This window comes from Capronia epimyces, assembly GCF_000585565.1.
Source record: "Capronia epimyces CBS 606.96 chromosome Unknown aczIQ-supercont1.5, whole genome shotgun sequence".
NCBI lineage: Eukaryota > Fungi > Ascomycota > Eurotiomycetes > Chaetothyriales > Herpotrichiellaceae > Capronia > Capronia epimyces.
In genome coordinates this window covers 617,360-642,594 of record NW_006912908.1, presented here as the reverse complement: position 1 = coordinate 642,594, position 25,235 = coordinate 617,360, and the positions used below count along the sequence as shown (strand labels likewise).

At 53.6% G+C, this 25,235-nt stretch overlaps 10 protein-coding genes across 10 annotated transcripts; 7 read left to right on the top strand and 3 right to left on the bottom strand.

Annotated features, from left to right (window-relative positions):
- Window positions 1–1,941: 1,941 nt before the first annotated feature.
- On the top strand, window positions 1,942–3,165 carry A1O3_06170 (beta-lactamase; the record flags this gene model as incomplete). Its single annotated transcript, XM_007736290.1, has 1 exon — window positions 1,942–3,165. One exon carries the CDS (start codon window positions 1,942–1,944, stop codon window positions 3,163–3,165), a length of 1,224 nt encoding a protein of 407 aa, XP_007734480.1.
- An 880-nt stretch (window positions 3,166–4,045) lies between these two features.
- Window positions 4,046–5,458, top strand: A1O3_06169 (uncharacterized protein; the record flags this gene model as incomplete). The annotated part of the gene is made up of 2 exons (XM_007736289.1): window positions 4,046–4,686; window positions 5,005–5,458. The coding sequence occupies 2 exons, from the start codon at window positions 4,046–4,048 to the stop codon at window positions 5,456–5,458; spliced, it is 1,095 nt and encodes a 364-aa protein (XP_007734479.1).
- An 851-nt stretch (window positions 5,459–6,309) lies between these two features.
- A1O3_06168 (uncharacterized protein) lies at window positions 6,310–8,558 on the bottom strand (the record flags this gene model as incomplete). The annotated part of the gene is made up of 3 exons (XM_007736288.1): window positions 6,310–7,283; window positions 7,336–8,069; window positions 8,203–8,558. 3 exons carry the CDS (start codon window positions 8,556–8,558, stop codon window positions 6,310–6,312), a joined length of 2,064 nt encoding a protein of 687 aa, XP_007734478.1.
- A 693-nt stretch (window positions 8,559–9,251) lies between these two features.
- On the top strand, window positions 9,252–10,013 carry A1O3_06167 (glutathione S-transferase; the record flags this gene model as incomplete). Its single annotated transcript, XM_007736287.1, has 1 exon — window positions 9,252–10,013. The coding sequence occupies one exon, from the start codon at window positions 9,252–9,254 to the stop codon at window positions 10,011–10,013; it is 762 nt and encodes a 253-aa protein (XP_007734477.1).
- Window positions 10,014–10,884: 871 nt separating this feature from the next.
- On the top strand, window positions 10,885–13,219 carry A1O3_06166 (uncharacterized protein; the record flags this gene model as incomplete). The annotated part of the gene is made up of 5 exons (XM_007736286.1): window positions 10,885–11,028; window positions 11,114–11,677; window positions 11,734–11,879; window positions 11,972–12,496; window positions 12,694–13,219. The coding sequence occupies 5 exons, from the start codon at window positions 10,885–10,887 to the stop codon at window positions 13,217–13,219; spliced, it is 1,905 nt and encodes a 634-aa protein (XP_007734476.1).
- Window positions 13,220–14,800: 1,581 nt separating this feature from the next.
- A1O3_06165 (uncharacterized protein) lies at window positions 14,801–15,192 on the top strand (the record flags this gene model as incomplete). The annotated part of the gene is made up of 2 exons (XM_007736285.1): window positions 14,801–14,893; window positions 14,956–15,192. The coding sequence occupies 2 exons, from the start codon at window positions 14,801–14,803 to the stop codon at window positions 15,190–15,192; spliced, it is 330 nt and encodes a 109-aa protein (XP_007734475.1).
- Window positions 15,193–15,805: 613 nt separating this feature from the next.
- A1O3_06164 (uncharacterized protein) lies at window positions 15,806–17,087 on the bottom strand (the record flags this gene model as incomplete). The annotated part of the gene is made up of 1 exon (XM_007736284.1): window positions 15,806–17,087. The coding sequence occupies one exon, from the start codon at window positions 17,085–17,087 to the stop codon at window positions 15,984–15,986; it is 1,104 nt and encodes a 367-aa protein (XP_007734474.1). The 3' UTR covers window positions 15,806–15,983.
- Window positions 17,088–18,721: 1,634 nt separating this feature from the next.
- Window positions 18,722–19,667, top strand: A1O3_06163 (uncharacterized protein; the record flags this gene model as incomplete). Its single annotated transcript, XM_007736283.1, has 2 exons — window positions 18,722–19,057; window positions 19,242–19,667. 2 exons carry the CDS (start codon window positions 18,722–18,724, stop codon window positions 19,665–19,667), a joined length of 762 nt encoding a protein of 253 aa, XP_007734473.1.
- A 1,139-nt stretch (window positions 19,668–20,806) lies between these two features.
- Window positions 20,807–21,624, top strand: A1O3_06162 (uncharacterized protein; the record flags this gene model as incomplete). Its single annotated transcript, XM_007736282.1, has 2 exons — window positions 20,807–21,186; window positions 21,213–21,624. The coding sequence occupies 2 exons, from the start codon at window positions 20,807–20,809 to the stop codon at window positions 21,622–21,624; spliced, it is 792 nt and encodes a 263-aa protein (XP_007734472.1).
- A 206-nt stretch (window positions 21,625–21,830) lies between these two features.
- On the bottom strand, window positions 21,831–22,243 carry A1O3_06161 (uncharacterized protein; the record flags this gene model as incomplete). The annotated part of the gene is made up of 2 exons (XM_007736281.1): window positions 21,831–22,108; window positions 22,204–22,243. 2 exons carry the CDS (start codon window positions 22,241–22,243, stop codon window positions 21,831–21,833), a joined length of 318 nt encoding a protein of 105 aa, XP_007734471.1.
- Window positions 22,244–25,235: the final 2,992 nt, after the last annotated feature.

Genomic DNA, 25,235 nt, shown 5'->3' with positions numbered 1-25,235 from the left:
AGGAAGTCATATTAGCTCGAGCGCGTAGTATAATTGCTTAGGTTATCCTTGCCCTGCGGCATATTCGTCATCGAGGTGTGATTGGCGTCTTGGGGTTGCGAGAAGCAGTTCACAATCAGTCCTTTCTTTACACCCTTGGGTTTGTAGCATTTGACACACACCACGCAGTACCTAACAGGGACAAGGGACGCATCCTCACAACCAGGACAGGAGAACATCTTCAACTTGTCGTAAACCATGGCTGCCGCTGGAAACGTTACCTGCTAGACATGCATTGCTGGCTCCCGAAGTAGTATGAAGCGGATCGGCTGTGGCAGAGAGGTCCAGAGTGCCTGGGCTCGTTGCTAGAGGGGATAATAGAGACAAGCACGCAGCTTCGCTCTTCTTCCAAGCAGACCCGTCTGCCAGCATCCACGTGCTTGATAAAGAAGTCCAGCGGACCGGCTCCAAATACCGGACAAAAGAATTGTTGGCCAAGCCAGCCACTTGTGTTGGACAGCTGAGCGATGCCAATCTGATGCAGCGAAATAAACCTAGCACGCCCTTGTAGTTTCCAGCACGTCGTCGATAAGACTGCTGTATCTCTTTCCCCACCGTCTACTGAGCTCCCCAATCCTTTAGTGATCCTCATCCACCTGAGACGCGGCACACGCACCGGTGAGCACGGGTACTCACTTGGTGAAGGATATTCGTTTCGGCTTCATTGGCTTCCTCGTATGTGATCTCTTTGTGCAGAAGGGACCGAGAGCGTATCATGGACATTCGGCCGCATAGCCAAGGTGAAATAGAAAATTCCGCGGTTCGAGGTGTGATTGTACAAACTCATTTTATCAGAAGACGTAGTCCGTTGTTGACTGAAGTGCGCAGGCAGTCCTGGCGAGCATGCGATCATCACCTGCTGAGACTTGACCAATCGCCCGGGCGGGCATGTCCTAAGGGTAAAGTCAAGGGGTTACTGTACTCCGTACCTCGGAATTTTTGGGTAAAGTTTAGATAGACCCCGGGTAGACTCCGGGTAGAGCCTAGGGAGAACTTCGGTAGAGCCTAAGGAGGCCTTAGCCCCTGAGACAAGGGGCTTAGGCGCTTAGCTCTTGAGCCTGAGGGCGGAAGGCCTAAGGCCTAGGGACCCCCACGACGGGTGAGTGGCGGGTACCGGCTCACCTGACTCGCGAGCCGGGGACTCCTTAGGCCCCTAAGCCTCCTGCTGTAAGACCGGGGGTGAGCCGCGAGCAGATGTCACTTCCCTTGGCGCACTTGAGGCTGCCACGTTCTTCCACTGGTGCACAGGCAGGCTTGATTCCCCCGAGATGCTTTGTACAATACAGAGAGATTCGATCAATTATACTTTGTCACGGAGCCTGGCTACCTACCTGTAGGGTACCCACTGCCCGCGCCCCGAGACCGCGACCGAGACGTAACTACTCGCCATGTGCGCTACCTTCAAGCACAAGCACACCTTCTCGAGCAACAATACGCGCAAAATCAATTCCCTGAAGTCGAGAAGTTGTCCCTGGGCGAACTGATGCGTGGTTGCTGGTATGGCACTATCATTTTTATGGAAGAGGTAGTCCGAGTCCTCGAAGCGGCCGTGGACGCTGTGGACATGGTGGACTCAGGATGAATCTGGGAAAACCGTTTCAAAGGCAGGAGTATTCAAAGAAACATGAAACGAAACCCGGAATCGGACAAGGTTTGGAGAGGTCAAGCAGTGGTATTTTCAGGTTCATGGGTGACATGACTCACCGTCGGATGAGCAGTGTACGGACCAGTACAAACACCCCGGACACAAAGATCTCTTGCGCGCGGGGTAAGATTCAGCAACTTCAACCTCGTCCTACTACGACTGGCAAGATATTGGGCTTAGTAGTATCTGTATGTGCTACTATCTCAAGAAAAAGACAGCCAATATCGACCTAGCTATTGTTTGCTTGCATGTCCATCATGGCCGACGACATAGAGACGAGCTTCCAGGCGGCCATCGATGCTGGCAAGATCAACGGAGCCGTCATCTGCGCCACCGACGCTGATGGCCGCTTCGTCTACGACAAGGCACTCGGAGAGCGAACGCTGCTCTCGGGAGAGAAGCGGCCGCAGCGGCTCGACGACGTGCTGTTCCTGGCCTCAGCCACCAAGCTGATGGCCACCATCGCTGCCCTGCAGTGCGTCGAGGACGGCCTGTTGACCCTGACTGGCGGTCTGTCGTCCTCCATCGCCCCCGAGCTCGCCGAGAGGCAGGTGATTACTGGATTCTCGGATGATGGCGAAACTCCGCTACTGGAACCGCCCGTCCGGACCATCACTCTCGAGATGCTGCTCACGCACAGCTCTGGTCTTAGCTACCACTTTATCAACCCTCTGGTCGATCGGTGGAGCCAGAAGTTCAACTCTCCACAAGAAGGCAGACGGCGGCCGGTTGAGGAGGCCTTCTGCTACCCTCTCGCCTTCCAGCCCGGTGCCAGCTGGATGTACGGTCCTGGGCTCGACTGGGCCGGCCGTATAGTAGAGCGGGTGACGGGTGGCACGCTTGGCGAGCACATGCAGAAGCGCATCTTCGACCCTCTCGGCATCACCGACGCCCAATTCAGCCCGGTCTTGCGAGAGGATCTACGCGCCCGCCTAGTCGATCTCAACCCGGATGACCCTGAAGCCCTCGGCCTCGCTGTACTGGGCGGCTCAGGCGACATGAACAAGCGCTCGCGCGGAGACTTTGGAGGCCACGGTCTGTTCATGACCGGCGCCGACTACGTCAAGGTGCTACGCTCGCTGCTGGCTAACGACGGCAAGGTTCTCAAGCCCGCGACCGTCGACGACATGTTTGAGCACCATCTCAGCCCCGAAGCGACCACGGGGCATCAGGCTGCGCTGGCCAGTCCTATCGGTGTTTCTTTCCGGGTAGGCACCGACCCTGGAACAAAGGTGGGCCACGGTCTGGGCGGCCTGCTTACGCTGGAGGATGTCGACGGCTGGTACGGCGAGCGCACACTAACCTGGGGCGGCGGCGTGTCGCTGGCCTGGTTCATCGATCGAAAGAACGGCCTGTGCGGCATCGGCGCCGTCCAACCCTCGCTGCCGGTCGACATCAAACTGGTGGGCGACCTGAAGCAGACCTTCCGCCGGGACATCTACCGTAAGCACGCCGCATGGATGGTGCAGGCGCAAACATGATGTTGGAACAGAAGCATAGCGCAACTCTGGCGTCAATAGCTAAATTGGAGGAAGCCGTTTCCAAGCAGCTCACCGCCGCTAGACAACACTGCCAGAATGTGGCCATGAGAGCGAGAGTATGCCTAGTGGGACAGATTCTAGCAAGTCTGGATATGCTTATGACAGAAGTATCCTACTGAAAAGCCAGACGTACTATGACTCAAGGGTTGGCGGAAGTGGCAGCCAACATGCCAGCCTCGCGAACGGACGCAGAATCAGAGCCAGAGCTAGAGCCAGAGCCTAGTCGAGGACAGAATATGACATTGTGATTTATTCTAGGCAACAGACAGCTGGATCCCAAACTTACCAGTCAGGTACGGATTCATATACCGCTACTGCACTGGGTACGTATTTAGCTTTCTGGGGCACGGACCCCAGAAGCCAGGACCCTGGACGAGATTCATCCATCACTATCACGCTTTCACTATAGTCGATGACGAAGACTCGGAGACTGGAGGCACGAGGGGCATTTCACCCCCTCCTGGGGAGATGGTCTCCGTCGTCTCCGTACGGCTACCCCGTACTACATAGGACCTTCCTCCCCCCCGCGGCCAGTGTGTCAACGTCAACGTCAACCTCAGCCTTCTCACCACACGTCGACTCTGACTCTATTCTGCACGGTTGGGCCGGTGTCGTCCCAGTCCCCACCTGCGTTCCACAACCAGCAACACCCAAGTCGTGCTCTGTGACACACGTACTATCGTGTACACCAAAGGACGAATTCAATAGACTTGTATCCCATCAGTCCAAGAGTGCTTCCTGGAAAGTTCAATCCTGCGAGCATCTTATCCTGGGACCAACAAACAACCAAACAAGGGTTTCCATCCTTTCATCGCATCAAATGTCTCAAGAATTCGATATCAAGCCCGAGCTCGGCCTCGCCGTCGGCCGATTCCTGTATTCCCAATTCTTCCGCACGCCGCCGCCTCCATCCCAGTCATTCGCCAACCAGACGGTCATCGTGACGGGGTCCAACGTCGGCCTGGGCTTCGAAGCCGCCCGTCACTTCTACCGACTCAACTGCGCCCAGCTGATTCTGGCCGTGCGCAGCGTGTCCAAAGGCGAAACGGCCAAAGAGGACATTGTGCGCAGCGTCAAACATCGCACCGACGCCGACGCCATCCAAGTCTGGCCCTTGGACCTGTCCAGCACCGAATCGACGCTGGCGTTCGCGGACCGCGTCAAGACCGAACTACCGCGCGTGGACGTTGTGGTCGAGAACGCCGGCATCAACAACACCACATGGGTCGCTGTCGAGAATGGCTGGGAGCAGACCATCCAGGTCAATGTCATCAACACCCTCCTGCTCGCCCTGGCACTGCTGCCTAAGCTGGCACAGACGAAGTCCGAGTTTCCTGATTCAATCCCGCATCTGGCCATCGTCAGTTCTGAGGTCCATCACTTCACGAAGTTCGTCGAAGCCAATGCTCCGGATATCTACGCCCGGTTAAACGACGAGAAGGCCTTCAACGGCGGCGATAGGTGAGTTGATGCTTTGGCGCCTTACACGTTCACATGTTATCCACCTCTCGATGGCTGTTGTTGGTGTCGTGAATGGGAACGAGTCTGCCATTCCTGCTCTCGTCCACCCAAGCAAAAGACTGGCGCTCCCATCCATTCTTCAATTCAACCTTGATTTCGCTGTTCCTTTTGCTTTGCTTTGGTTTCACCATCACTTTCGCTTTTCTCAGACCCCTACGTAGACCCACCAACACCTATGCACATAACGCCGCGTCAAACCACTCTAGTGACCTGTCAGCAAGCAAGCAAGATACTGACACCATACCATCTGCGGTTCAGATACAACGTCAGCAAACTCCTCGAGGTCCTTTTTGTGCGAGAACTTGTCGCCCGCCTCAACACCGCTGCTACCAACCACTCAACCTCGACCTCTGCCCCGACCACTTCCACTTCCACTTCCCCCGTCGTCATCACTCTAGTCAACCCAGGCCTATGCGTCTCCCAGCTCGACCGCGACCTGCCTCGCCCGCTGCAGCTGGTGCTTGGTCTCTTGCGCCTTCTCGTCGGCCGGTCCACCGAAGTCGGCTCCCGCACGTTCGTCCACGCCGCCTCGGCCGGCCCGGCCAGCCACGGCCAGTTCATGTCCGACGGCCAGAACCAGGACGTCGAGAGCTGGATCTACTCGGACACAGGGCGCCAGGTGCAGAAGAAGGTGTTTGACCAGACCCTCAAAGTGCTGGAGACGAGGAGGCCGGGTTTGGCTGAGAGTGTTGGTTTGACTGTTCGGGTGTGAATCCCTTTGAATCCCTTAGAATCCCCCTTAGGGACCCTCCCTACTTTAGCTACAGTACCTGCTTCGTACTTGTGTGTAATCCATCTGTCTACCAGCCATGCTACTATCTAGTCGATACCGAGTCCTAAGTACTCTTCTTATATCCCCGTTAGGGTCACCCTTAGGGACCCTCCCTACTTTAGCTATAGTACCTCCTTCCTCCTTCCTACTTGTAACGGTATGTAAGTTGTAGTAGTGGTAGTACCTCCTTTTTCCCTCCCTACCTTAGCTACAGTATCTCCTTCGTACTTGTGTGTAATTAATCTGTCTACCAGCTATACTACTACCTGGTCGATACCGAGTCCTAAGTACTCTTCTTATGTCCCTCTGGACCTCCTACTTTAGCTACAGTACCTCCTTCCTATCTAGCTTGTATACCGGATAAGTTGTAGTAGTGGTAGTACCTCCTTTATCCCTCCCCTTCCTCCCAAAGACTTGTCTCTATTAAAACTTAGGCGTATTCTTAGTCTTAGCCCTGTTCTTCAACTAGAGAGGCTGGTTTATATAGGCTATACTATACTATACTATACTATATAGTATACGCCCCTTAGCTCCGCCTGCGACCCGTTGACCCGTTGATAGACCATATAGAACATTTCAACCTTCATTCGACAGTGTCATGCGGTAGTGCTAGTTCTTTTATAATCCAATTGCTTGCAGAGTAATACCTAGTTCCTCCTGGTCTAGCATCATTTTGTCTATGTATCAGTGGTATATTCATCTTCATGTCCAAGTCCATTTATCCCCCCTGATATCTGATATCTAATATCCGATATCTGGCATTGAAATTCGTCTTCACGTGTGACCCCCTCTCACACACGTCTGTTAAGCGAGCTGCGACTTCGCCTCCTCTTGCCCACACCTGGCCTTTGCACTTCACTGTGGCTCATCCGCCTTGCCTGCGGAGAATTTCCTCGAGCTTGATCGCTGCCCCGCGCAGACGCCGCATTGTGGATCTCGTTCTCGTTCTCGGCCATCTTCGGATTCGCGCGTGTGCTTTGTAACTCGTAGCTCTCGCCTCTTTCCAAAGTATCGTCAACGACTGCGATCTCGTCGTTCTCATCCGGCGGACTGGAGTTGGGCGTCGCGGATTCACTCGCGCCGTAATACGCGCCGCCAACGCTCTCCATGACAAACGCTCCGGCAGTAGGCGCGTCCAGGGCCCTGAGCTCCTCGTCACGGAACCATTTTGGCATCAGCCAGGTGCGTACAGGAATCAGCAGCAGAATGATCACGGGAAACCCAATGGCCGCAATGGTCTGGGAGATGGCGAACGTCGCGCCGAACCCGATGAGTTCCAGCGCCACAAAGACCCAAATGGCCAGTCGGCGATCGATCCGTGCCAAAGGGTCACTGGCGTCAGTGAGTTCCTTGTCACGTGCCAGAAACAGCATTTTTTGTGTGATGCCGTTGCCCACTAGAGCTTGGGCGCCCATGACGAAGAACAGGCCGGCCAAAACCCCCTGCGGAATAAGGTGCAGGACCACAAGGAGCGGTCCGGTCATGGTGACGACGAAGAGCAGGCCTTGCGCGAGATTGCTGACGCGCTGTTCGACCACGTGGTCCGTTACGCGGACAATGTGGCCTCTTGCTTTCTCGTCCACCACTTGTCTGGTGACGCAGAGCGAGTTGGTGTGGAACGGAGCTTGTGGGATAAGGCCGTTGGGAAAGGGAATCCCCAGCAAGCCCGCAATCCCGGTAGTCAACCCGAGTAGGAAGATATCCCAGTGAAAGCCCGGCGGTTTGCGAAGCGGAAACTCCGTCCCTTGGGCAATGAGCGAGGAAACTGGTCAGAGAATGTCAGTACCTCCCTCTATCCAAGGTTGGTGGGTACACACCGTTATGGTCAAACCAGAATAGGATGGTCAGAAGAATGGCAAATGGAATAGCAAGGAAGACATCGCCGACGCTGATATCCCAGAAATGCACAAACCAACCACGGTCTGCAGTGGGGAAGAAAGCCTTGCTGGTAGGCAACGTCTCGAGGTGGACGTCCCTCATGTGCCCGATATGGACGAAGCCCGTAAAAAAGACTATGGTCAGGGGAGTACCGTAATCCTCGATCAATTTTCTCACATGGCGTTGGAGCAAATTACTGTTCCCTAGGATCCCACAGCCGTAGGCGAAGCCCAGCACGAGGAGACTGACCATGATGGAGAGATATGCACTCTCGGCGCCGGCCAGGCCCCATTGTCTCGTCAAGACCTGTATCCCCTTCTGCAGGTAAATGAAGGCGACGTAGAAGCCAAACGTGTCACAGCTGAAACGAGTGACATAGGTCAAGGCGTTACAGCTGTTGGCGATGGCCAGAAGCCAATGCATGGCGAGTGACCAAATGCCGATCCAGGTCATAAAGGAGAAGAAGTTGGTGCCTCGCGGGACCACAATGTCGTAGACAGTGTAGGAAAACACGGTGATGGGACCAGTGACGCCGACAATGACCAAGGGTTGAGCGGCAAACACAGAAAATACCACACAGCCCAAGACGGAGGACAGCAGCACTTCGTTGACGCCGTATGAATTGTGGGTTTTGGTGAACATGTCGAGCGAAAAGGCTAGCGCTGGGAGGATACTGGAGACGTGGTCAGTCGCCAGTCATGTAGACTCTAGAACGGGTTTGATGTTGGGCAGATTTTGACACGTTGGACCAAGAAGGGCAAGGCTTTCCACTGTGTGACGAATATTATTGATATGGGCTGTCATACTTTGCAAAATACATATACACCGTGGCAGGGACGACTCTATAATCCCATGCATCTTTCCAATCGCTCCAGTAGTACGGCGCCCTCCTCTTGACGTCGTCGACCATTCCCTTGAACCAACGGATCTTGTACCATTTCGGCTCGTGTCGATGCGAAGATCTCGTCGTCTGGCGCGAGACGTGGTAGGAGAGACGCTGGATCTCCTCGGGATCGGGACGAGAGTGATTCGAGTGGAACGAAGGCCGGCGTGAGTGTTGCCACGGCTTCCTCTGGGTAGAGTGGGACGAGGAGCGTCGGCGTACGCCAGCAGGTCCGGAGCTAGAGGAAGCAGGGGCAACGAGCTCAGTGCGGGTGGCCATGATTTCCCTTCTCTTCTGTGCTCAGCGCAAGGATGCAAGCCACAGGCGGAGGGAGGGACATCAAATATCACGACTCGACAAGCGATAGGAGATGGATAGGATCGGTGAGACGGAGAGAAGAGAGTCTGGCCATTCCTTCGAAGCCGGGACCTGGAGATGCCTCTGCTTGAGTCCAAGCCGAGGATTTGTACAAGATGAAAGAAGATGAACACGCGAAAGATGAGTGACCATGCGCTAGTAGGAACGCAGTTTGATGAAGAGCAGGTATAGCAGGTTTGGCAATTATATTGTCTGACAAAGAACGATCCGCCTCTGATATTGGAGCTCTTCGGCAAGGGAAGGCCTTAGGCCCTTGTCAGACAAGTCAATTTACTCTCTCGGCACTACCCCGCACCACTGACTGAATGCAGTGCTGACGCCCAATGATATACGATACATACCGCATACGGAGGAGCACTAATACACTACTACCGAGTATTAGGACACTACAGGCAACGTCCAGATTACTCATCATCTGATATCAATCGTGAATCATCGGCCGTCCACGATCCACGCTACTGTATCACGCAAGGTCTGCTCGTGCTTTAAGGAGCCGACTGTGGCTGTAACGTAAGTGCTCAATTCACATTGTCTCATCTGCAAATGTCCCATCGCCTCGCCCAACACACCCAGCACATATCCAGCACCACGAACATGGCCGACGTCAAGCGCCCCGGCATCACGCTGTACACCGATGGGACACCTAACGGGTTCAAGATATCGATTGCGCTCGAGGAACTCGGACTGCCCTACAAGGTCGAGCACGTTAATATCTCGACAAACCGGCAAAAGGAGCCATGGTTTCTGGAGATCAACCCGAATGGCCGCATTCCCGCCATCACCGACACATTTGCCGACGGGAAGAAGATCCGGCTGTTTGAGTCCGGCAGCATCCTACAGTACCTGGTCGAGCAGTACGACTCCGAGCACAAGATCAGCTACCCGGCCGGCTCGCGCGAGCATTACGAGACCAACAACTGGCTGTTCTTCCAGAATGCCGGGCTAGGCCCGATGCAGGGTCAGGCGCACCATTTTGTGCGGTACGCCCCCGAGAAGATTGAATATGCCATCAACCGCTACGTCAACGAGACCAGAAGGTTGTACGGCGTGTTGGACAAGCATCTCCAAACCTCACAGTCGGGATACCTCGTGGGCGACCACATCTCGATAGCCGACATTACGACGATCGGATGGGTCATCTACGCTGGATGGGCAAACGTCGACATTGCCGAGTTCCCGGCCCTGAAGCAATGGGAGGAGATGATGTATGCGAGGCCAGGTGTCAAGCAAGGCTGTGATGTGCCCAAGCCTCTCAAGATCAAGGCGTTGTTGAATGACAAGGATCTGATGGAGCGGAAGGCCCAAGAGGGTAGAAAATGGATTGTGCAGGGCATGGAAGAAGACAAGAAGAAGTAGATTGGATGCCAGAGATGAGCGTCGCAGTGACCGATATAGGACAATGGACGATACGTTGCCTACTAGCTGAGTGTCTCTGCACTCTGGCCAGCAGGAGACAGCCACGTTACGAGGACGGGCGCTCGCTCAACTTGAACCGTGTCGAATGCTGCGTGTCAGGTCAGTGCCAGTGGCCAGTGCCAGTCACCTCCAGTGAAAGACCAGGGCAAGTCACATGCCCCAAGTCACACATCACATGACCTACGGTCACGTGCTCCCACCCAGCTTGCTCGGCCCCTTTAATGACGTTGACGTGCACCTAGTGTGTGCCGCCCCAGATTCGTTCCGTGAGTGAGATGAATGAGACGTGAGACGAGACTCCTGCCAGCAATTTACTCTGTATCCGTCCTCGTGCTCCGTATTTTGCGAGAGACACTGGCTGGTGAATATCGGGCACGATAAGGAAGAAGCTGGTCCTTAAGGACCTTACCTACGGCCTACTATGGCGCCGGGTCCGATCAAGCTCGGTTCGCTCCGCCCGACTGCATGTACATATGTACTCTACTCCGTACTCCGGACTTTGTACGAGTACGGAGTATAGAGGTGCGACCAGACGTCATCGTCGCTGTGTCCCTGGCTGGTAAATTTCCCACTCCTCATGGCAGGAAAACAAGTCCGCTCCGAAGCTCGATCTTGACTGGCTCGCGCTCGTGGGGCACAGGGCCGGTCGGACGACTTGTGACGCAGCCCCGTCTCGATCTCAGCATCATCACATAAGACAGGGTCTGAGCCAACTTTGACCACGGCCGTCTAGTTGCAGTGGCCATCCCCATGTTGTTCACTGCTCCTGATGCACGAACACGGTCAGGGATGGTTTGACCAGCATCCCAATATGTCTTGGACCTCGTTGCGGTCTGTAGTCCCAACAACCAACTCGGAGTATGGGCAGAGCTTCCTGTCGGATTCTCCACCAGACTCGCGCGGGCGGAAGAAGGAGAGTGTCGCGTGTTTCGCCTGCAAAAGGCGCCGGTCCAAGGTTCGCTCCTCTCCCTCGCTCTCCCCTTCTCACTCTCCCTCTCCCTCTCCCTGTGGCATGCAAAAGTGCCCGACTGACCGTGCAGTGTGACGCTGGCATCCCCTGCATTTCCTGCATTTCTCACAACACCGAGTGTGTCAAGGATCAAAACGACGACGGGCGGCGGAAACTGGCCGTCAAGCGCAAGATTGATGTGCTGGAGTCGGACCGGCACCTGCTGGACGAGTTACTGGCCGCGATCCGCACCGCCACGCCCGGCCAGTTAACAACAGTCATCAGCCTGATCCAGAGCAGCGCTAGCAGACAGGACCTCCATTCGTATATTGAAACCCAGCTTTACGGACACAACAACAATTCATTGCGACTTGACGAGGCATATCGACACAAGGTTCGGCGCACCCGTCGACGGATGCTCGGCCGGATCCAAGACGTTGTCAATCCTCCGATATCCGTGCCTGCCAAGCCATGGACGACGGTGACTGACGACGATGACTTTGTTTCACATCTCATCTCGCTATGGTGTACGTGGGCCCATCCGTGGTGGCACTGGGTCGATGTCGACCTTTTTCTCGAGGCGATGCGGTCAGGAGATACTACCAGTCTCATCTGTACGCCGTATCTGGTCAATATGATTTTGGCCGATGCATGTGTGAGTCACGACGCCGTCGTCGATGTTGAGCCATGTCTGACGAGCAGCCGGTCTAGCTACTAGACACACTGGGCGAAGACGGCTCCGAGCCAAATGAGTGGATCCGGAGACAGTTCTACGATGAAGCGAAAAAGGGAATCGAGGCTGAGAATGGCCACGTGTCGCTGGCATATGTCGCGGCTCTGGGGGTCCAGTGGACCTAGTAAGTCGTCCTTCCCTCACTGTTCTTAAGCAACAGTTGTAGGGACAGCCATGGTTCGCTGCCAACTCGCTGACCAAATCATTCTTTACCAGTCTCAACACTAATGGTCAAGAATTACTTGGCAATGCCCTCCTCCACGAGCAACTGTATCGTACAAAGGGGCTGGACAAGTGGCGGCAGAGGATTGAGCGGACTGGCAATCTTGGACCAGCACGATTGAGCAAGATTGACCGATGCCTCGACAGACTCTTGTGGAGTCTCTACACTCTCAATTCGTGCGCTTTGATGAACTTGGAAAGGACGAGGCTCCTGAAACCACCCACTCGACCGAAGCCGCCTGCCGACCACGACCGAAAGGAGCATCCTGGTTGGACGCCGTATCCGCAGCCGCATAGCCCGGTCGTCTTCCATCCAGACTGCCATTTTCTAAGTTTCGTCTCGCTGATCGAGGAGGCAACTCGGGTGGAGACGTTGTTTACGGACCAGTTCAAAAAGGAGTCGGCGCAAAGCCTGGAAGAACTCGAAAATAACTGTCGCCAACTAAGCGACTGGCCCAAAACACTGCCCGACTGTATGAAGATGCACGACAAAGCGATGCCGCATGTGATTGCTTTGCAGTGAGTACCCTGTACCCTGTACCCTAGTTGCTCTGACCCGACTCGATTACGTTACGCCATCCGAGCCCTATCCGCTTACGCTCTACCCCTTTCACTTTCCCCAAGGTGCTACCCCTTTCCCTTTCCCCAAGGTGCTAGAGATGGACCTTTCCTCAAAGTGCTAGAAATGGACATGGTCCCATGCTAAACGAGAACAGGGCGATGCACCGCTGGGTGGTTGTCATGATGGCCAAGCAAATCGCCGCTCTTGAGGCGGGCAAACTGAAACGGCCCTCTTTGGTGGAGACGCCGCAGACGAACGAGCCGAGCCCATGGAAAGAGACGTCGATATCGTCATGCATCGAGATTGGCGAACTCGTCGAACAGATCCGCCTGAACTGGGGCGCCGACCACTTCCCCGTCATCATCATGCAACCCATGGCCACGGCGGTGTTTCCGCTGCTCGAAGGCCTCGATGAACGACCGGATTCGCAGAAGGCACTGTTCAATCTCTGTGTGACGGTGCGCGCGGCCAGCCGGAGGTTTCGCGTGGCCAAGGGCGTGCTGCTTCTGCTGCAGCAAACCGCCAACCAGAACAATGTCGTGCTGCCGGACAATTGTCAGCAGTTGTTGGCGGATTTTGCCGCCCGGATGGATTTCAATCGCCACATCTCCGATCCCTCTGACATTGGGATGGAGTACTTGCTGGAGAAATGGGAGGATCTGGATCTGCAAGAGGTATAGAAAGGAGAAAGGCAGGCGCAGGCCTGGGCGTCGAGGAGTCATGCAGAGCGGGCGCAGGGCTCAGCCATCTATCTATCTGCACCGATATCCATCGACCGCAATGCAATGAACCATTTCGAAATCTTGAGGTTTGGAAACTTCCGCTCCTGAAATCCGTGGGCTTCAGTAGTCCCGGATGGAACTGAGAGAGGTGAGAAGGCGGCTGATCTTGCGGCGACACCAGCCTTGCTGCAGGCTGCATAGACGGCAGGGAAGGCCTTTTGAGAGCGATGCAATGGGTTAGGAGCATTGGAGGGATTTCATCTTACTAGTCCACGTGTTTGATTGCGCTTATCTTGTTTTTCCAGGCTTGTAGCGAAGCTGGTCCCCCGAGCAGACGGCGAGACTAGACTGGCCTCTCAGCGGGGGCACAAGTACCTAAGCCTTGCTTGTTCCTGTGCGTCGCTGAGATCATCCTTTCTAGGTGCCTGGTTCAGACGAACGTGGGAACCAGGCAGACTGCCTGTCCTTACGTTGTCGCCGAAACTACAATACGTACAAAGTAGTGTTCCTAAGTCTACCCCCAGGCATCTCAGCCTTGCATCTAGCCCGACTTAGGTAATGCACCGCTGCTTCGTAGATCCCTGTTCTGCCTATTACCAGGCAGTTCCTCTCGCGCTCATCAAAGTACGGCGGACAGCAGAACTGATCGATCAGAGCTACCTGCATCGCCATCAGCTAGTTACCTGACCATGATATTTGATAGTCTGGTCCCGCGTCATCATGCCACAGCCTACAGCACGTGATCTAGACGTCAAGAGCTTCTGTACCGCTTAGGTGCGCCCGTACCATCCATCACACCCATCCTTGACCGGAATTCTCTCCTACGGTAGGCAGATAGGTACCTGACAGTGGTCGAAACATCAGACGACATCAAATGATCCGCTGATGCCCAGCGCAGGACGAGTTGCTGCCCTCTTAGCTCTGTTCATCGTAGTAGTACCAGGTCTTCAATCAGGGATCCACGCCTTCCGGTTTGGATTCTGGCATGGAACTGTCTCTGTTACTTCCCTGCATACAGAAATGACGTTTGTTGTGATGGGCCAAACCGCCGAGCGAGGAAGGGACATTGTTTGGAAAGAGCGGCTTCGTTGCATCCAACTCATTTAAATATGCAGCTGACTGGAACTCAACCCTTCTCTTCTCTTCTCCCATGTCCGACTTCGACAATTTTCGGCACCTTTTGTTCTCTTCTTGCTACCATAAATCGAGTATCCATTGTCGCAACCCTGATCTCCAGCTTCTTTGACAGTTTCAGCACCTTTTTCTTCTCTTTTGGATTGCATATCTCTTGTCGCTGCCCTCATCTCCAGCTTCTTTGACAGTTCCGGCACCCCTTTTGTCTCCTCTACCATGGACAGATTGTCAATTGCAGCAACCATCACAATCCTTCTTTTCTCTTCTCCTAAGACCGACTTCATTGACAGTACGGCATTCTTCTTGTATGATGAACAGATTGTCGATTGCAGCAACCATCACAATCCTTCTCTTCTCTTCTCCCAAGTCCGACTTCGTTAAGTTCCGGCACTATTCTTCTGCACGATGGATCGAGTTTCTGTTATTGCGACCCTTATCTCCGGCTTTCTGCCTGGTTGGGTGCACCGCCTAGCCAGGCACGCACAATCAGTACCTTTGGTGAGTACAGTCTTGTGGTGGATCTCCCCACAAGACTGTACTCGCCCCCGGAGCCCGAACAGGAATCCGACCCTGTGGCTGTTCCTGCTCCTGCCCCTGCACCTCTGATCGTCCATCTTTCGGACGAGTCTGTCGCCAAAATCCAGGGTGCCATTGAGGCGGCCTTGAACAAGAGCTTGGCACCAGTGAAGGCCAAGCAGGCTGAGATCCTCGAGGCTTTCAACCGACTTGGCCGGATCAACGCCGAGCGATCGTTCACGGTCTCCTTGCATGGCGAAGTTGTGAGAGATGCTAACTGAGCTATAGGTCGAGGTGGGCGGGTGGGACACCAGCGCGGGCTCGCACTTTTACGCAGTGCTGGTGATAAGTAGCTCCCAGAGTGAAACTAAGCCGAGCCCAACTCTTGGATAATATCTCACTCCTCACTCTTCAAGCATCAAGCTGACTGATTCGCTCTAGGCTCGTCTGTTGAATCATTGTCCAAGCCAGCGACCGGGCTTCTCTGCCCACACTCTCTTGGATGTCCTCATCCCACCTCACCTCTCTTGGATGTTTGCAAGCCCCTCTTCGGGCAAGCACCTTTGAGAGTCGGATTCAAGGAGAAGGTCCAAAGGGGATGGGCCCTGGGTTTGCGGGGTTTGTACTATGTTGCCACAGAGTCAAGTTGTATCTACCACAGTCTTTCAGATAATCAGGGATGCAAGACATACCTTGGAAGCAGGCGGCATCTCGTCGTCATTCAACAGCCCTGAAGCAAGTCGAACACGAGCAAGAGACATGTGCATAACTTGAGCAACATCGTAACTCTGCACACCTTTCTGCACGCTGTTCCTGCCTTCACCGCAGTGGCATAGACTCTGTACCGCACATTGCAAGAGCAGTGCCTGGTCTTGAATTCGGGTTGGCATCCCGTCACCATTGCAAGGGCAGCGCCTGGTTTTGAATATCAGCTGGCATCCTGTCATCATTGCAGGGGACACCGTATCTGCGCAATTCACCCATAGTTCGGTCATAGTACCACTCCCACAACTGGAGCCAGCTCCAGCGGGTTCGAGGCGGATTCGGGGACCACGACCCTACGCACTCTCCTTCAACTTCTCCTTTGAAATTTCTCCAGGTTGCGAACAGGAGGATGATTGATATCAAAGGACTCATCAGACAAACGTGGGTAAGAGAAATGTGCATCCTCTGCCTTGTCCCTGTTGTCAGAGTCCCGACCTCCAAGAGACTGCCATGTCTCGACTTCAATTTGGACGTGCGTACCGCCGCCGTCCAGTTCCACCCGGACTCGCAGGTCGGTGGCGCAGCGTCCACAGCTCAACAGATCCAGGCTTCTCGTCCGATCGCCGTAATAGCCTAGCCGGAGCCGGCCAGCATATAAAATGGCCGCACCCACTCTGTTCATAGTATGACTACAGCGGGCTTCGTGATCGAATTTATAAAGTGCAGGTAAAAGTCTATCAGAGACAAATTGACTCAGGTCGAGTCGTGAAGTCAGAGGGCTCGATGGTTGAGCTAGTAATGATACCGATAGCGTATGAATACTGTGAAGTAAAAGCTTCCCTTTGACAACGCGAGCGTCAATCGTCTTGTTGATACACACGCCCTCGAGAAAAGGCGCAACGACCTCCGGCTTCGAAGTGTGATTTAGTTCTTCGAGCTGCGGACCGTATCGCGGGCCTTTGGCGAATCCTCTCAGGAAGGCGTCGACCATATTACGATATATCAGGAAGGGTCCAATGATATAGGGTTTATGGATATAGCACCAAGGTGCGTCACGCGTGGACGTATAGTCATGGCGTTTATAATCATAACAGTTAGGACACCGATACGGCAGATACCGCGATGATTTCTTCCAACGGTACAGAATATTGCAGAAGCAGCATACCATCATCTCCGGTACGTCCTCCTCGAGAAGCCGGAGGAAGCGTGCTTTTTCTGTATCGTCGTCTCGCCATTTTGGATCAAATTGGTTCAAGAGGGCTTCGTGGTGCCATTTCGAGGTCAGGCTTAGACAGGCAACAGAGCTCGTTGGCAAAAAGGAGACGATACACAGCAGAAGTTCGACTGGCAACCTCTCCAAGGTCGAGATTCGTCTGGCTTGGACTTGCACCGAGGGTGGAGGTGGACTCAGGCACACGATTCGCCGCAGTCGTGATGAGATGCGATCTTTGAGGGAGCGTAGTGCATTCATGGTGCTGTTCTAAAGGGTTGTACGTGTAAAGGATAGGTGGGATGTTGCCCTCTCTATACCCGCGGGCTGGCTCCTGAACACGATAGGGAATAAGCAGAAAAAATACCTGGTGTTATAAGTATGAGTGTCACTGAGCTTGACAAGTGTCTACATCGGGCGTTGGCTCAAATCAGGTACGAGTACCACCGCCCCATGCCAAGCCCCGCTATGATTTTCTTCCCCAGCATATCGTCGTCCTGGCAGGTCAGCCGAGGGGCCGAATGGCTGTGGGGCCGTGTGAGTGGTCCGAAGGGGCCTACTTATTATAGTACTCCGTAGTCCGTACTCCGTAGTAGTCCGTACTCCGTACTTACATATGTACATGTAGCCACCATACATCAGCAAAATGGGCAGGAATGCCAAGATGCTCTATTTGCTCTGTTTGCACAACTTGAAGCGGTGGCGGAGGGTTTGCACGGTTCAACATGCAAGTGTTTGAAATGGGCATCATTTGTTTCAACACATCATGGACGACCTGGGTAAGCCGTCGGCCTTGCGAACCTGTTGGGTAAATGGCCCTTCCACCTGCCAAACTTCTCTTTCGGACTGGACCTCGATATTTTTCAGCGACGACTTACACTCGACCACGTCCACTGTATTCACGTCTAGTTTGATATTCCCATACAAAGCTCTGTCGTCGTCTACTTCTCCTCCACCGACGACATCCTTGGACATGCTCCCTGTCTACAGACTGCGTGCACTTGGTCCAGAATGACCCGTCTTGGATTGAACGCTGAGGTTGAGACAACGCCCAGCGGATGGAGGTGCGAAATCGTGAACATTGAAATACAAAAGGAGAACAGTCACAGTCAATAAACAGACACCACTCTGGGTTACACAATCCACAGCTGCGGTAAACAGGTTCAATTGGCACTGCTGGCCACCCGGGTGAGCCGCACACAACGCTCGTGATCCTACAGCCTCGGCCGGTTGGGTGTCGTCGGTGTCTTCGGCGGTGGTCTGAGGTGTCTCGGCTATTGCTATCACCATCGTCAGCCCAATCTCGGTCCACGGCCGTCAACCCTCACACTTTCTTGAAGCTCAGTTGTTCGGTGCAGTCTTCCCCTTTTCCTTTATGCAGCCTCCGTCTGAAGGAGAAGAGGAAGTTCTACTACCTCATCTATGAGCATATAGACCTGGTCCAGAGGCGCATAGCCCATCATCTAGGCCTCCGTTCTGCTTCAGAATGTCACTTTGAAGAGCCGAAAACATGGAGACACGGGACCTTCAACTTCTGCGTCCCTGTTTCTATTATTAACGAGAGACGCCTTCTCATCCGATTCCCGCTTCCCTACCGAATTGGCGAGAAAGCCTACCCAGGGAATAGCGACGAGAAGCTCCGGTGTGAGGCTGCAACCTACGCATGGATGCAGCAAAAATGTCCAGGAGTGAAAGTTCCCACTCTCTACGGATTCGCTCTATCTACTGGTCAATCTGTACGTATAACCCTGAGTTCGAAGTAGTTCAAGGATGACCATCACTTATGAAGGCAATATAGTTCACCGCAGTTCAATACCTTCCTATCTTCCATCGTGTGGTTCATTACATCCAGTGTCGACTCCGATCCTGGCTTGGCTACCCCGTCCCCTCGAACTATGGTCAGCACAAAACCAATATTCCAAACCAAGTTGGGGGGTATTTGCTTCTGGAACATATCTATCGATGAGAAGCAAGGACAGATGCTCTCCGATACTTGGGAAGCTAGCCGGGTCAATCCCAAATTGAGAACAAACCTATATCGCGGCCTCTCCAGGGTCATGATAAGTCTTGCTCAATATTCCTTCCCTAGAATAGGATCCTTGGTCATTGACGACCATGGATTCGTCCAGTTGGAGAGCCGGCCTCTCACGCTTGATATCCATACTTCGGAGAACGAGGGAATTCCCATTCCCATGCCAAGAGATCGCACCTATCATACAGTCGATGCACATGTTAGTGATCTCTTGTTGTGTCATGACAACCGTCTACGCCACCAACCAAATGCCGTCAAGAGTATAAGTGATTGTGCTACTCAAATGTCGGCCCTTTCAGTAAAGCGCACATTACGGCCGCAATTCTTCGACCACACATCTAATCGTGGGACCCTTCGTCGTTTGCCTTACCGATATGCATCAGAGTAATATCCTTGTGGATGAGGATTGGAATGTCAAACATATCATCGACCTTGAATGGGCTGCAGTCCTCCCCTTGACCTTTATGCAGCCTCTATCTTGGCTCACCAACGAACCTGTGGATATGATCTCCCTTGACTCTTACAGCGAGCAACGTGAAGAATTCATGGCGGCCTTCGAACAGGAAGAGAGGTCTATGTCTCATTGCGAATGCATCCGATACTCTTCCGCAATGAATCGCAGCTGGGAGATTGGCACATTTTGGTATATACTTGCTTTGCAAAACCCCACTGCCCTTCATGCCATCTTCTACAACAGAATCCAGGCAGTTTTCAGCAAGGAACATTGTGACGACGAGGATTTCTATCTCGAAACTTATCCTTATTGGACGCATTGCGCGAATGATTTCATTATGATGAAAATCAAATAGAAGAAGGAGTATGATGCAAAACTTTTGGAAGCGTTCACAGATTCTACTCCCAAGCAACGAGATACAACTCTCTCATAGGTAGATTAATTGAGCCACAAGTTCGACCAGGTTATTATCCCTGTTTGGTTTGTCGGTGCTTCTAGTACCAGCTCTACAGGGTCGCACGGGTATGCCCAGAATGCAGCCTCCAGTATTTGTCTGCAGCCGATTGAGATAACGTACCTGTACTGTCCTCAGGGTGTCTGAAGGACTCGATTCTGATTATGAACAACGCACACTCCTGACCCACCGGTGCAATGTCGATGAATCCGGGGCAAACACCCCGCCTCTGTCGAACCCGAGAACAACCAAAAAAGACCACATGACCCCAAGGCTTGGGCAGTCCAAAATGACAAAAACTTTTTCCAGGAACCCCTCGAGCGGGGGTCCTGGGAAGTGAAACCTAGATTCCTAGGTTTTTTACGGTCTCAGCAACCTCGGGCGGTTGACAGCAGAAGATAATAAAAGCAAGTCAGGTAGGTATTGGTGACAATAAAGGCAGGCCAGGTATCGGGTACGGTATCGTATAAGGATTGAACTCGATCGTTCTCGCCTAGTGAATTAGGGAGTCCAGCGTTGTGTTGTACTCGTAGTGTTGGAGGCGTTCCTGTTGAACAGGTCTGCCGCTACCACTAAGCCAAAGGCTCAGTACTTCACTATTGCCAGACTCCCCTTTTCACATAGGGGTCTTTGCGTTGAGGAATAATGTCGGACTTTCAAAATATATACATTATTTTTGGGGGGAAGCTAACTTTCGTGGTTGAGATCCGGGAAGCCTCCTGCTCTTCACTGCTCTCTGGTCGGCAAATCAGAAATCGACAATAAGAATAAAAAGAGGCACAGGTGGCCCATGAAAACCTTCTCTCCCAAACCTCCCCAAAAAGAGGTATAACGACGGTTGAAATACGGGGCCGAACAGCCCCCTTAGCCCTTACTATCACATGATCACAGCCTGGCTTTAAACAACCGACGTCGAAACTGCACCTCCAGCTGCTCCTCCCAACCTCTTATTCAGAGCGACTGTCACGGACAATACTACACTTATACAAAGCACAATTCTACATCGGACCCTTCTTGCTTCCATCATACGGTCTTTCCGAATGTCTGTACGCGATACTTTGCTTGACCTCGACCTGAGCCCCATAGATTGCCTCTATAGGCTACAGCGAGACCAAAACAACGCGAGGAGAGTTCTCTACGTCAATGTGACCGATATCAGCATCCTTCCCGAAGACACCAGAACCTCGAATGACGAACTCGTTCGTGAACTGTCAAAGATCCAAGGGTGGGATGGCGATTGGAACACGGTGACAGTCTCGAAGCTCGATTCCCAGGTCCAATGCTTCTGGAACAACTTCGAGGCTCACGCGCTTCCCAAAGAGAACATATTAGGACAGTATCCGTTCTTTGACGTGCTCGACCTCCGGATAATAACGCGCAAGAAGCTGCGAGTCAAATACGTCAACAATGGCTCTGATGGGTGTCCTGTTATTTCAAGTATGCAAGATTTGGATTCGAACTGCCATGGATTGCAACGGAGATCAACGTCTACCATGATTTAGCAAGAGAGGAATCCACGCTTGCCCCGAGACTGTTGGGTTATGTCTATGAAGGACCAGAGAGAAGAGTGATTGGATATCTGCTGGAGGAAATATCTGGAAGGCCGGCTGCTTTGGTCGACTTGGAAGATTGCAAAAAGGCGCTGCGAAGGCTACATGACCTGGGCCTCGTGCATGGTGATCCGATCAGACACAACATAGTGATCACAGACTCGGGCCCCAAGTTCATTGATTTCGAGGATGCCTGTAGAAAACCCTCTGATGACTCCAAAGGCTGGAATGCCATGCGAGAGGGAGATCTCCGAAAATTGGAGAAGGGCCTCATGGATACTTCTAACAATGGTCAGCCTCGGGACTGAATGCAACTTCTTGCATCCGTTGTGGAGTAAGAGACCCTCCTCGTTCTCGTCTTTCTACCTAAGGTACCTTAGCCTGCGTGTAACTCCACAGTATCCGTGCACTCCGAGCCTAAAGCTCACTACTGCCATTGATCAACAATATGATCGACCGCCATCTTAACACGCATGCCGTGTCCATGAGAGTGATTGTCATTTAAGCCTCAGCTTTATCCTTGCAACGCGTATGTGGCCAGATAAGTCCCGCCCGCAACCACAATCCCGACGGGCCACGCTGCGACTCCAAGTGTCCCAGCCAAAGCGCCTGTCGCGCCCCAGCTTTGCAGCGTAGCAAAGATGCCCCCCGCGGGGACAGCGGCTCCATATAGAGAGGCTTGCACTCCTGCCGCGATGGAACCAGCTTTGACACCAGTCGCGCAGAAGCCGATGGCGGGGAGGACGTAGGTAGTGCCAACTGCGGCGACGGTGCCTGCGCCAGTGGCGATGGCTGAGTCGATGTTAGAGAGATGTCAAGATGATGACGGATGACGGGAGAGAGAAGTCAAGATGATGACGGATGCCGGATGACGGGAGAGACGATACCTGGACCAGCGTAGCTTTTAACTGTCCGGACCGCGTTCATTTTGACGAACAAGATGAAGAGACAAGGCAAGGCTAGCCTTATTAGAGTGTTACTGTGCTGTAGTGCGGGGCGAGGGAGAACTGATTCTGGCAATGAGGTAGCGGGATCGGTATCGATTCAAAAACGTGTCGAAGTGATTCTTTGCTGTGATGTGCAGATAAGTTGGTTCCAATTCCCAACAGCAAACATGACCATAGGCGCTGGCTACATATAGGAAGTTCGAGGGGCTGCGCTGGCAGTTCCATGCGCTGGCGGTTATATTGCTCGGCGGACTTTCCATTCATGCAGCGGCAAGAAGAGGGAATTGCTGCAGGTCGAGACAATTCGGCGGCGCTTAGGACGCCAGCCCCAAAGGGTGGACGTCGCAACAGCGAGCGCCCCAGCGGGTACGAGTACACAAGAGCCGTCCCATAGCTTAGGTGGCATAGGGTGGGGGCCATTTGAAGCCTAAGCCCCCACCACAGGTGAATCGCGGGGGAGCACAGGGCGGTTTAGGCATCACCCTAAGATGGGCACTCACCTGATAATGAGCCGCCCACCTACAGTAAGTCGGACCACCTCGTAATGCACAACCGTTCATCATACCCACCAACACGCGTACACGTAACTGCCACTTTAAGCAACTCGTTCTCAACCAACTACTCGTATAGTATATATCTTTCTCCAACCATCTCAATATGCCTGTTGTATCCGAGCAAACCCTACAGGACGCGATTAGCGCGTACGAACGTGGCCAATACCCTTCTCTTAACGCCGTCGCCACCGCATTCAAAGTCAGCCGCCATACCTTGACGCGACGATTAAGAGGAGGAAATACTCGCAAACAAGCCCGAGAGGCGCAACAGGTCTTATCCCATACGCAAGAGCAACTCCTCGTACGATGGATCACCGACCTCGACGCCGCCGGAGCCTCGCCTTCCTTCACGCAGATTCGAGAGTACGCAGAACTGATTTCGCTGGCCTCTGGAGGACCTCCTTCAGTAGGCCATAACTGGATCCAACGCTTCCTTAAGCGTCAACCGGACGTACGATCTAAGGTGAATACTAGGAAGCGAGCGGATTTCACTTCCCTGGGCGCCGAGAGCGACCTCCATCAGGCAGACTCGGACCAAGTGAAAAGAGGTGAAGCTTGAAGGACGGCGGAGGTGAGCCCCTGGGGGCAAGCATTATAAAAGGCATTACTCGGTAGCCTTCGACCTTGCAAGCTGGCATGCTGACCTTAATGGTGGTCGCAGCTCGACTTATTAAACCAGCAGCCTCGAATTACATCATGTACATATCTTCTCCATCAGCATTCAACGAGGAGAGACAAAGATATCCCTTGCTGCGACAGTCCCAACTGACTGTTCCAGCACAGCCCTGGCCACACGGAAGTGTTCAAAGGCCCCAAGTTGCTGAACGTCAGTCTGCTTTCCACGTCATATATCTGGGCAGCAAGGGTTGGTGGACACCAGGGTCATTGCCGAACCTTAGACGCCGGACGGGGGCATGATCGTGTCATGCAGAGGTTGACATCAGCAATCAGTTTCGCATCCGTGATTGTCGGCCTCGTGGCGGAGCAGCCGTGACAGAACTCGAAATAAGAGTGACGCCTGCCAACTGTCTGGAAACCCCCAGGCCCCGCAAGATTCGCCACATCGACACCTTTGACACTCGCTCACTGGGATTGGTTTAACTTGGGTCACACTTTCGGAGTAATTCGACAATTATGACAACGATGACAGAAACTGTAAATCCGAAAATCGACGTCCCAACCAAATAGACGGGACCCTGGATCGAGGGCTGGACACCGCCCCTCAAACTCTCTCCGTCCTGATCGGCGAGCTAAATTTCCGCGGAGCCCGCCGCGGTGCTGTATTCCCGAAGACTATGCTCCGAATCCAGTAACGTCGTACAAGAAGTCATGCTCGAGTTGGTGCCAGTCGAGTCAGACTCCGACTCTTCCAAGGTATCTCCATCGTCTTGGCCTGACGGCGATGTGGCATACCCGCTGCTCATATTCACAGACTGTGCAATCCGATGTGACGCTTGTTCGCTTGGCTCCTGCTCCCACTGCCGCACCCGCTGGTAGACATTGAATCCAGCAGGTCCTCTGCCTCGAACCTGGCTGTCCCGCTCGAAGTATTGTTTAGGCCATCCTCTAGTGTGAATCCAGGTCTCTAGCGGGTCGATAGCCCTCCCATGAGACGTGGAAGTATGGTTTGGCTCTTGCTCTTGCTCTTGCTCTTGCTCTATGTCCATAGACGTGGAGGTGGTCTGGTCTCGTTGATCTATACTGTATAGTTGTGTAGCACAGCTTTGAGGAAAGGTCCCTGTTCGCTTGGACTGAGGCCGATCTTCGTCTAGAGAGTGCTGTTCTCTTTCTCGTTTGCGTTTGTGGCAGACACCCGTCCTCAAGGGCGCACTCGACACCTGTGATTCCAGGTCCTGGTTCAGGTTAGCGAGGTGTCGGAGAACGTTGAGTGAGGCCAGGGAGGGGGGATGGCAGGAGAGGGCATGACAAGGAAGGGGCACTTGCGGTTCTTCGTCCTTGTAGGAAAGACTGTGTGGGTGCTGGAGACGAGGCTGAGGTTGAGGGTAAGGCGTGCTGAGCTGTTCTCCTCCGACTTTTGGAGGGTCTGTCTCCGTCATGGAGCTGTGTGTGTCTTCGTATGCGCCTAGGCCTGCGTCTGTCTTTCTTCTTCGCATCCTCATCATGACCGTGCCCGTGCCGGCGCTGTCCTGAGGGCGATAAGGCTGCACCCGGAAAAGCACCGCTCATGTCGGCCAGCCGGGAGAGCGTGGCCTTCTCTTGATCTGTCGGGATTTGGGGACTGGTGAATGAGCCGTCGAGCCCTCGTCGGGTGGCTACGGCCATGGCCGACGGGGCTTGAGGAGGTCTGCAGCTTGTCTGTGCTGCCGGTGAAGACTGTTGGTGAACAATCATCGTCAGGCTGGCGGACGTTGACGACCCCAGCCTCCCCGGCCTGAGCCACGAAGCTAGCACTAGCGG